We start from the raw sequence: 12,242 nt of genomic DNA, 5'->3' as shown, positions 1-12,242 counted from the left end.
AGGACGCGCAGCCTGCTGTGAAGTGGCCATTTCTTTCCGGCGCGTATACGTGCGCACGGAATCCTGGGGCGCGGTAGGCCCAGGATCCGCCAGGCCTGCATCCAACTTTTTCCCTTTTTTGGGACATGCCTCAATCCAGTCAGTGCGACGGGAATCCACACTCAGGACCTGTTGTTTGCCTTTATCCATGACATGAGGAGACTGAAGGGCTTCCTGGGGCGTGGCATCAAGCACCATGTCGTCCTTGGGCAGCACAACCTGCACATCCTCCGAAGACGATTGCTTTTCAGGGCATTCGGCCATGAAATGCCCCAATTTACCACATGAAAAGCAATGGCCCGCAAAGTTGCCCCATTTTAAGCGAAAATACAAAGGATGCATGCCCGAACAATTGAGGCGAAGCCACGCGGGCCTTTTCCTGGCCGTGTCCCATAGCATGCATAAACGGTTGCGGTTCATCGCCCTGAGGCTTGGGGGAACCAGCACTGTTCCCACAACTGCCATCGCATCCTTCAACATGGGCCAATAGACCGCCGGACAATTTTCCACCTCCACCCACACCGGGCATTCGCGTTGAAGCAGACACTGGAAGTTGGCCATGGGGCGCCATGGCACAACATGGACCAGGCGGCGATCAAAGAATAGCGGCAACTTGGACAGGAGCTCAGCGCGATGCGTTTCCGATTTCAGCAGGACCTCATAAAAGCCGCGAGGTCCAAGGAAGATCTCCTCAACAGACTCCCCTTGCAATAGATGGTGCAACCACTGGCGAATATGCGAAAGCACTGGGATCCTGCCAGTGAAGAAAAGTATAACTGCACGATCATAAAACACCGAGAAGGATCGCAAGACTGATTTGGGGTCCACCGTGGCGTCCAGCACATCATCCGTTCCCGCAACAGAAAAAGATTCGGTATTATGCTGGACATAATCGCCGAGCAGAGTATTGGCGAAGTCCAGCAAATGCTCCCAGTCAATTTCCTGCGAATCCACAGGATCAGAGGCCACTTGCGCATAGGAGCGTTCCGGAGGACTCATTGGCTCATCAGGCGTATGCTTGGAGCGTTTGCCGGCAGGCGGCAATTCAGAACTCGGCGGCAACTCCTCCGTGCATGGCACCATATCTTCCGGCTCCTCTGCATCGGAATCAGGGCCAAGGGCTGCCACCGTCCGGTCAAGAAAATCCATATCCAGGCCAGCCATACTGCTGTCTTTTCTCTGAAGAAGTCGTCAGGCGGCAGTCGTCAGATGGGTCTCCAGGCGGCGCGCAGGTCTAGGCGATCCTCTCTCTCTCGCTCTCGGCTGCCTTAGCTCGTATTTCAGGAGAAGTGGCGCCGCCTGACGAATCAACCAGTTGTACAGCAGGCGAGCAGAGGCGAGGGGACTGCCTGACGGGCTCAGTCACGACCAGAGCCAGGCGCCAACAGCGCGCAGGAGACGGACGAGAAAGCAAGGTGCAGGTCGCGACGGCGCAAGTCCAGGCCTCGACCTGTTGTGCAGCAGGCGTGCAGAGGCAACGGGACTGCCTGGTGGGCTCAGTCGCGACCAGAGCCACGCGCCAACAACGCGCAGCAGACGGGCGACGAAACGGGGTGCAGGTCACGATGGGGCAGATCCAGGCGACCTGGCGTGCAACAGAAGACGGCGGCGTGGTCAACGGCAGGATTCGACGGCGTGCAACAGACGACGGCAGCGTGGTCAACGGCAGGATTCGGCGGCAGGCCCGGTTAGGTCACGGGGGTGCCAGGGTCCGACATCGCTCCCATCGTTTCTCTCTCTCTCTCTCTCTCTCTCTCTCTCTCTCTCATAGCATCCTCCTCTATAGATTCCTGATCCACCCAGTTATTCCCATCTCTCTCTCTCTCTCTCTCTCTCTCTCTCTCTCTCTCTCTCTCTCTCTCCATGTTCCTTCTTCCGTTGCACTCTCACAGAATAATGGCAGATGTAGAGTATCCAGCTTTATGTTTTACCACTCTGAAGAGGCAATACGGCTCCACCACATGTCTACAGAGATTGGATTTCCGTGGGTAGAACCTAGACTACTTCAGGTCAACAATCAAACCGCTCTAGCTCTTGCAAAGAACCCCGTGTTTCATGCCTGCAGAAAGCATATAGAGGTTCAATATCAACACATCTCTTATTCCAAGCTAGAGGTGGTCTACTGTCCCACTACAGACAATGCAGCAAACATCTTCACAAAGCCCCTTCCATAGTCTTTGATGCTTCATCACATGCACCTCCTACGCTTGCAGCCACTCCTTGGACTGAGAGGGGGTGTTAGCATTCAGTGTTTCATGCATGTTATCTCATGGTTGTAAGCTCTATCAATGTCTGACAAAGACAAAGGAGCTCTGGCACTCCTTTTGTGTTATGCATGTGTGCATTTGTGCTGCTCAACAGTTTGTGGTCATTTCCAGCCAGATCATGGTCATTTTCATGCCCTATTTTGAGGTGCACTTCCAGCCTACCACGTGGCAGCCAGGCAGCCAATATTTTTGCCATTTATGGCAGCAGGTCAGACTGATCAGTGTTCTGGTATTATTGGCAGCAGATCAGCCAGTTTTTGGATCCACACCTATTCAGGCTGCTGCTGTTTTTGGGGCTAGACACTCAACAGATTCAGTGACCTCCATTCTCTCTCTTGGGCTGGTTGTGGTCATCTTCAAAGAGGCTGGTTATATGTTTGTGGATTCAAACAAGTGTAGCACAACAAGGCAACAAATAGAGTTGAAACCTTGTGAGAAATGTTCCTAGACCATAGATACATAATTTATCAAAGTTCTGGACATTTAAAATGTTCCTCGTTGGTTATTCTATGGTCAAAAAGGTGGATTCAACGATTTGACCAACTTTGCATTTAACAAACCAACCTTGAACAAACTGAGGTTTTCAGTGCAGAAATTTACTTGGGCTGGGAAGCTTCCGTTTGAAGTCATACCATAATATGGGGACCCTTCCAAACTTGTTGCAGTCCAATACCTGCAATACATAAAGCAACCTTCAATATATTGCCTTTCTTTTTATTGATTCAAAATTCGCGATAGATATAATCCTGTTCTTGTTTTTCGAAGCAAAAATAGTTCTTTAAACACTACCTCATCTATAAAAGCAATGTGAAAAATACAAACAGAGACCTCGGGTACAAAAAATGGAAAGACAAGCCAATAAGACAATGTACCAAGCTGGCTGGCCACTCTTAAAGGGAGTCCTATACAGCAGTTCAATAAAGATAGATGGATTCAAATGAATATATTGCATGACTTCTGGTTCTTTGGATCTTGGATGGTGAAAAAACAGCCCCAGCCACTATGACACCACCACCTGCTACTGTTCAGTGATGCTAGACCTTGAAGCTTCCTCCAGCTTGCCATTTGGCAACCTCTTTCTCCAGCCTCTCCTACCATACCCACATCTACTAGCAGAAAACAGATGAGAGAAGAGAGATAAAGAGACTAAGAGCACGCATACAAAAGCAATGGAGACTTAGGCACACAGAGAGATAGGGATAAATCTTCTTCTTCGTTTCTCTTCTTCCACACAAAAGAACTAAGTCTATAACATGAGAAAAGACTAATATGAAAGTACCACAATGTATGTGCACGTGGCCACTAAGATGTGAACCCGCTAGGAAAGAAGAGGTGGCACAATCAATGTGCCATAACCAAGGATAGACTACATGGGTGTAGTCTAGCTGTAGAATCACTTGCTTATGCACGTGGCCACTAAGTGTGAACCCGCTAGGAAAGAAGAGCTGGCACAATCAACATGCCATAACCAAGGATAGACTACATGGGTGTAGTCTAGCAGTAGAATCACTTGCTTATCCTCATATCGGTCATCTAACATGCTAGTAAATAATGTTGTGCCACATCACCAAGGCACATAATGGATGCCAGCTCATATAGAGCTCGACATATACTCCCCCCTCGATCTCAGTATAAGCTCGTGAACTCCAAGCATAGTCTTCAAGCGTTGAAGCTTCTCAACTCTCAAGATCTTGGTGAAAATGTCAGCAACTTGATCCTCCGTACTAACACAAACCAAGTCAATATCACCTCCTAGAGCCCGCTTCCAAATGAAATGGTCATGGATCTCTACATGATACATTGGGTTCCTAGCCAATTGAATGCTACTAACGTTATCACAGTAGATGATAGCCTTCTTGTCCATGTGCATCCCCAAATCACCAAGTAGCTTGCATAGCCAAGCTACCTAACATGTTGCAATTGCAGCTCTGTACTTTGCCTCTATACTAGACAAGGTATTTGTCAATTGTTTCTTACTACTCCAAGTAACAATAGCACTCCCAAAGAAAAAATAAAACCACTGGTAGATCTCCTGTCTAAAATACTACCAACCCAAAGCAAATCCAATCGTGCACTTGCACTATAGAATAAGGCATAGTCCAATGTGGACTTGACATAGCGCAATCTGCGCCGCACTGCATCCAAATGTGGCTTTTGTGGAAGCTACATAAACTAACTCTCCAAACCAACTATGTAGTTTAGGTCTAGCCGAGTGATCATCAAATAGGTAAGGCTACCCACAATCTTCTAATATATAGTGGCATCCTGTCATGAGGACATGTATTTTTGAAACCTCACTTAACATGTGGAGTAATTTTTAATCACATGGTTGAGTAAATGTTGCACATGTAAGGTGTAACTGGGGTTAGAGTAAATTTACGAGCCCGAAACCTGAGGCAATCACGGGATGTCAAAGGCAAAGTTACTATAAGTTATGCCACAAAGGTACTTGGTGGTATCTGGTGCCAGTTGTTAGTCTAGGTCGTTCATTTGGCCATAAGTGTCAGTAGGTGACACTAGAGAAGTAGCGTTTAATGGTACTTAATGCCAATCTGATGATCAAAGATGGTGTAGAGATACTCAAGAATGAAATTATTAGATTAATTTTCAGTATTTAAATATTGAAAATTAATACTTGATTATGGATAATGCTGAAAAAACCATTTGGGAAGGTTACCACTTGTCAAAAATGCCCATGCAAGACTGAAAAACGTCTTTAGAGACCAGAGAGAGGCATTTTTAGTGTATTCAGCCTGCAAGAGAGAGGGAGGAGATACTGTTGGTCTGATTTGCAGCCATTGGAGGACCTTTCGAGGCATCCATGGGGCACGAGCAGACCAATCAACAGCAAGTGACAGCATCTAGAGGCTATTAAGACAAGGCAAAGCAGTAAATGACTGATTTTCTTCAGTTTTTTGCATCTACAAGCTGTTGAGACAAGGTAGTAGCACTAAATGACATATTTTCTTCAGTTCTTCGAGAAAAAAGTCTAAATTTTCTTTCTCCTCAGCATTCTCTCTCATCTTTCTACAGCCTTGCTCCAAAGATTACAGCATTGAGATCACCAGAGGCTGAGAAATTTCAGATTTCTCTACTGTAAACCTAATTTGCAAACAGAAATTAGGGTTTACCAGCAACCTCGAGAAGCATGCCAATAATTGGAAGCTCCGAGACTTGGATTCAACAGGGCTGAAGCTGTTTTCAATCAAATTCAGGTGGAGAGACCAGCAAGTCAATGAGTTTGGGGGCATTTTCCATCTCCATCAAAGCAGGTGAAGGCCAATTAACTACCAGAATCAAGGTGCAAATCAAATTGAAAACTTGCTAGTCATTTTGGACAGCAAGGGGAGTTGGAATACCAAAAGGGATTGGGAGAATCCCATTGTACATCAACTTCTTCTTCAATTAAGTCAAATAAATACCTAAAGGGACGCTAGTTTTGGGGCCAACAAGATGTCCAATGTCCAAGATTATATGGTAAAGTGTGCATTTCAGTTCTGTGAATTTGTTAATTGCTATAAATAGTGCTTAATCAGGATATTTACCACCCTATCCGAGAAGGATGGCTAGTTACACATCCTCAATCAAGTCACCCTCATGTGCACTAAGCTTAGCCTTAACATCTAAAGATATAGAAATAGGCTTGCAATCAGCCGTACCATACTTCTTCGACATATCCAACACATACTATCTATGTGGCTTGCAATCAATGATACCGTACTTCTTTAACACATCCAATGCATACTGTCTTTGTAATAACCATATACCCTCTGGAGTCTTGATTATCTCTTTGCCAAGAAAATAGCACAGCTCTCTTGAATCCTTCATCTCAAATTCAACCTTAAGAAGACTCTTCACATTGTCAATCTTCGTCTCAGAATCACCCACAATGATCAAATCATCCACATATATAACAATGACCACAATACCGGCATCACTCTCACATACATAGAGTGAGTAATCAGCCTGTACTCTACGAAATTCAATGCCAAGGTACTCTGCAATCCTATCATGCCATGTCCTAGGTGCTTACTTCAACCCATACATGGCCTTATGAAGCTTGTATACATAATCTGGATAATTCTCATTCACATAACTAGGTGGCTGCTCCATATAAACTTCCTCTTGTAACTCCGCCATCAACCCTAAACTTGGGCAAGCTATCCACAATCTGTTTTGACTGCATGTCTTTCAACCACTACACATTTACATGACCAATTCTCTTATGCCAAATTTCAATATCAGCCACAATACCTAAGCCCTATGCAAACATGGCAGCATTCATTTCATGCAAACTTACATCAAGAGTAAACAATCTGACAACACGTTTCACTTTTGCAATCAATCTAAAATCATTTTTTAGATCTTCTATATAACAACCATCAAATGTGAACTAAACTTGCAATCCCTGTTCTACTATCTAACCAACAAAAATCAGGTTTTTTGTAATATTTGGTACATGCAGCACATCAGCCAAGCACTTAGTTTTCCCATCCTATATACTCAAAGGAACATTTCCAACATGAGTAATAGGGTAGGTTGTATCATTCCCCATCTCCACATAGCCTAGAGACTCTGGACTGTTTCTCTCTCTAAACCACTCTCCATGAGAAGTCATGTGGTTAGAGACACCTGAATCTACATACCATATATTAGTCTTTAATTAACAATCAATAATCATAGTATTCATAAGGTGTTGCTGTAATGTCTCTTTTTTCCCCCCCCCGTGCTCCCCTGGGCCTCCTCCATAGGAACAGTCCCCCCCCTCCCTTTTTTTTTTTTTTTAATTCTCTCTCCCTCTCTCTTCCCTTGCCGTGGCATGGCAGGGAGAGAGAGAGCGGGGAGGGGGGGGGGGGGGGGGGGGGGGGAGAGAGGAAGGGAGGGGACGTGTGGGAGCTGGGGGGGCATGCAGGTCGTAGGTGGCAACGACCCCCTCTATAAAACCTCCCCCTCCTCCCTCCTTCAGAGACAGCGGCCCCCTCCTCCCTCCTTCAGAGACAGCAGCCCCCTCCAACGGCTGTAGGCTGCAGAGCACCGCCCCCCCCCCCCCCCCCTCCTCCATCGTCTGCAGAAGCCCCCGTCCTGCAATCCCCCCCCCCCGTGCTGCAATGCCAGGTGGGAGGCAGCCCCTGTGCAGGCGCTGCCTCCCACCTGGCATGACATCAGAAATCCCACCCCCCCCCCCCCATGAGCAGAAAAGGAGGTGAAGAGAAGGAAAAGGAAGAGAGAGGAGGAGAAGAGAAGGAAGGGAAGGAGAAGACAAGAGGGAGAGGGAGAAAAAGAGAAGAAGGAGAGAAGAGGGAGAGAGAGAAGAAGAGAAGGCCTCTGTCAAACAGGGGTGCCCTTTGAGCCCTCTCTTCTTTGCCCTTGCGACTCATCCAGTTCTTTCGATGTTATCTCATATGGCAGCTTCTACTCAGTTGGCTGGATTGTCACTTCCTTCTGGACAGCACTTCATTAGTCAATCCTTGGCTGATGACAGCTTTATGATTCTGCATGCGGACAAGGACAACCTTCGCAAAGCATTAGATGTTTGGGCTCTCTTTGGTCAGGCTTCCGGTCTTCGCATCAATGCTTTGAAATCAGCCATTCTCAGCTGCACGGAGTCGGATTTGCAGTCATTGGACTGGCAGGGTATGGTTATTCCCCATGGCTCCATTGTCAGCACCTTGGGTACCCTTTGGGTGTTGATGTTCCCCCAAAGCAGCTACTACAGTGGATTTCACAGAAACTGTCGGCTAAGTTTCTGTATTGGAAGTATCAGGCCTGGCCCTTCCATGTTCGCCTCAAAGTAGCCCAGACAATTATGTTACCAATGCTCACATATTTCTTGCCATTGCTGCCCTGGACTACTACTATACTGAATGCTCTTACTCAGTCTATTCGTTTCATGTTATGGAAGGATTCCTTGCATGCAAGCATTTCTTGGATTTCTTGGTCACATGCATGCACCCCCAAACGCATGGATGGAGAGGCTATTTTAGATGCCCAAACTCATATGCTGGCTGTGACATTAATGTGACATTAAAAGTGATATTTAATGTGACATTAAAAGTGATAGTTAATGTCACATTAAGGTCATAAATATGGAATGTGACATTAAAAGTGACATTTAATGTCACATTAAGGTAAATCTAGGGGAACATGCACGAGAATGACCGTCCGGGCTCTTGGGCGCCCGAACGGGGTTAAGGGGAGCCTAGAGAGTAAGAGAGTCCAGGAATAGTAGGACTCCAGGAAGTTGACGGCTGGCAAAGGAATCCGAGGGGGAGGGCCAGCACGGATCTAGGCGTGGTTGGGAGGAGAAGAATCACTCGTGCTCAGGGGTTTTGACGAAGCCATCTTACATTGGTATCAGAGCCAAAACCCCTGAGCACGAGTAATTCTTCTCCTCCCAACCACGCCGAGATCCGTGCTGACCCTCCCCCTCGGATTCCTTTGCCAGCCGTCAACTTCCTGGAGTCCTACTATTCCTGGACTCTCTTACTCTCTAGGCTCCCCTTAACCCCGTTCGGGCGCCCAAGAGCCCGGACGGTCATTCTCGTGCATGTTCCCCTAGATTTACCTTAATGTGACATTAAATGTCACTTTTAATGTCACATTCCATATTTATGACCTTAATGTGACATTAAATATCACTTTTAATGTCACATTTCCTTCCCCTTAAGAATCGGTTTCGTCCTCGAAAACGATACTTGGAAGGTCTAACTGTAAATCGGGAAACCTTTTCTTTAAAGTACTTACTCGCTCCCATGTTGAGCTTTCTTCTGAACAATCTTTCCACTTAATCAAACATTCTTGATAAATAGTATTCCTCGTTCGTCTATTACGAACATTTAATATTTTTTCTGGTTCATGTGGATTAGATTGGTCATAGAATAACTCCTCAATATCATCATTTAAGATTAGATTATCCAAATCACCCAGCTTCTTCCTTAATTTACTTACATGAAAAACTGGATGTATTTTACTACCAGCAGGTTGTTGGAGCTTGTAAGCCAATTCTCCCACCCTTTTAAGTATTATGAAAGGACCACAATACCTTGGTGAAAGCTTTGGACAATGTCCCTTTTTCATAGTTTTAGTTTGTTCAGGCACCTTAAGATAGACCAATTCTCCTTCTTCAAAGGAGATGTCTCTTCGGTGAGGATCTGCATATGCTCTAGCTCGATTTTGAGCTTTTTGAATATTTTCTTGAGCAAATTTTAACATACTATTCATATCCTCCAAAAAATCTTTAGCTGCCTGAACCCTTTCCTTATGCAGTCCTACTGCAAAAGGAGCTCTGGGCTGAAATCCATACATTAACATAAATGGACTATATCCAGTGGAAGAGTGCTTGGCACTGTTATATGCAAACTCTGCTATCGGCAAATACTCTTCCCAATTAGTTTGCCTTTTACTTACATATGCCCTAAGCATATCTTCAAGAATTTGGTTAACCCTTTCAGTTTGCCCATCTGTTTGCGGGTGATCCGCCGTACTCATGCTAAGTTTAGTATCCAATTTCCTAAATACCGCACGCCAAAAATGGCTATCAAATTTTCTATCCCGATCAGAAACTATATTTGCCGGAAGGCCATACAATCGGTATATGTTCTCTACGAACAATCTAGCCAATTCTGGTGTTTTAACATCAGTTGAAGTTGGAATGAACCTAGCCATTTTGGTTAACCTATCCACAATCACCCACACAGAGTCGTGCCCCCTCTGTGTTCTAGGTAGAGCAACAATAAAGTCCATGGAGATACTCTCCCATTTTTCCGAAGGAATTTCTAATGGATGGAGAAGTCCTCCCATTTTTAATTTTTCAGCTTTATTAACCTGGCATTTATTACATTTGACCACATAGTCAAGGACGTCCTTATTCATTCCAGGCCAATAGAACTGCCTTTTAATAAGACTATAAGTCTTATTAACTCCTCGATGTCCCGCACTAGGGGTATCATGACACTCAAAGAGTATCTGGCGCCTTATTTCTGTATCTTTCGGGACACATACCCTACCCTTGTAGAGTAAATAACCATTATCAATGGTAAAATTCTTCCACTTGAATCCAGTTTGAGCAACCCCTAATGCTCCATTTCCTTGTTGAACATCCTCAGATATTCCTTCCTCAGTAGAAGCACTTTCAGTTGGATCCCCATTTTTTATTGCTTCCCATATGTTGGAATATGCCGGATCAACCTGGCATTTCCCTTTTAAAGATTCAAGCAAGTTGGAAGTGAACTGAGTAAAACTCAATTCATTAATGATGGGCATTCTGCTGAGTGCATCAGCTACTATATTATACTTTCCTTTTCTATATCTGATCTCATAGTCGAACTCTTGGAGGAGTTCGGCCCATCTGGCTTTACGCCCGTGTAAATCTGGTTGATCATTAAGCCACTTAATGCTTTCATGATCCGATAAAATCAAAAGTTTGGCACCATACAAATAGTGCCTCCATTTCTTCATTGCATGTACTATTGCATACAGCTCCCTCTCATAAACAGAATAATTCTGTTTTGCACGATCTAATTTCTTGCTTTCAAAAGCAACTGGTCGACCTTCTTGTAATAAGACCGCGCCTATTCCCTTATCACTGGCATCAGCTTCAACCACAAATGGTTTGTTGGGATCCACTATTAATAGTACTGGAGCTGTAGCAATAGCTACCTTAAGTTTTTGAAAACTTTCATTTTGGTCTGTTCCCCAATTAAAACTTTTCCCTTTTCCTTAGTTGGTCTGTCATTGGAACAGCTATTTTGGCATAATCTCGAATGAATCTACGATAAAATCCAGATAAACCTAGGAAGATCTGCAGCTCTTCCAGGTTCCTTGGAGGTGGCCATTCAATAATTGCCCTTACTTTTTCTGAATCCATGTTGATTCCCTCTTTCGAGATAATATACCCTAGATATTTGACCTCTTGTGCAAAGAATTCACATTTAGTTTTCTTCGCATAAAGGGAATGTGTTCTTAACAGTTGGAATACTAATTGTAAGTGTTCCAAATGTTCTTCTCTTGATTTACTAAAGATCAAGATATCATCCAAAAAGACTACTACAAAATGTCCTAGATAGGACCGTAAAACACTATTCATCAGCTTCATAAAGGTAGCTGGTGCATTAGTGAGGCCAAAAGGCATCACCAAAAAATCATAATGCCCGTATCTAGTACGAAATGCCGTCTTGGAAACATCTTGTGCCTTAATTCTTATTTGGTGATAGCCTGATCTTAAGTCTATCTTTGTGAAGAATTTTGCCCCTTGCAATTGATCAAAAAGATCTTCCATTCTGGGCATAGGAAATTTATTCTTCACCGTTATTTTATTAAGTGCTCTATAGTCAACACAAAGTCGCATAGAACCATCTTTTTTCTTTACCAATAAAATTGGTGAAGCCCAAGGTGAATTACTAGGTTGAATAAACCCTTTATCCAGGTAATCCTTAATTTGTCTTTCAACTTCTTGATGCTGTGTTTCACTTAACCTATACGGTGGTTTTGAAATTGGGTGTGTATCCTTATTTATATCAATTGGGTGATTTATATCACCCCTATCTGGTGGAAGGCCACTTGGTAAATCAGAAGGAAACACATCTTTAAAATCATCTAACAAACTATTCAATTCATTATTAACATTCAACTCACAAACATAAGAAAATTGTTGCTTTATATTACAGAAAGTAAAAGTATTCTGTACAGGAAGAGACCATAGCATATATACCTCACAAACTTCCTTCTTTAGCAGCTTCTGAACTTCAGTAGAACACAACAAAGGATTATCAGATACTTCATGTTCACCTTGAATGACAAAAGTCTTACCATCCCTTTCAAATTCCAGTGTATTATGGTGATAGCTACGTTTTAAGGATGGTTCCAATCCCCATAGCCACTCCCTCCCTAGAGCAATATCAGCTCTTTCCATGTTCATTATTTGGAAATCAAGCTTAT

The 12,242-nt window shown here is 44.2% G+C and overlaps 1 protein-coding gene across 3 annotated transcripts in view; it reads right to left on the bottom strand.

Annotated features, from left to right (window-relative positions):
* Nucleotides 1–12,242, bottom strand: part of LOC148025907 (uncharacterized) — a 166,179-nt gene that overhangs the window by 120,402 nt on the left and 33,535 nt on the right. For all 3 annotated transcript variants that reach the window (XM_087693165.1, XM_087693164.1, XM_087693166.1), the window contains one exon: nt 2,907–2,979. In XM_087693165.1, the coding sequence (XP_087549291.1) occupies nt 2,907–2,979 (73 nt within the window). The remainder of the gene's footprint in view (nt 1–2,906; nt 2,980–12,242) is intronic.

Source organism: Lygodium microphyllum, chromosome 14, assembly GCF_053477565.2.
Source record: "Lygodium microphyllum isolate KBCC chromosome 14, Lygodium_microphyllum_v1.1.10, whole genome shotgun sequence".
Taxonomy (NCBI): domain Eukaryota; kingdom Viridiplantae; phylum Streptophyta; class Polypodiopsida; order Schizaeales; family Lygodiaceae; genus Lygodium; species Lygodium microphyllum.
The sequence above is the reverse complement of the archived record's forward strand: the minus strand, read 5'-3'. Positions and strand labels throughout refer to the sequence as shown.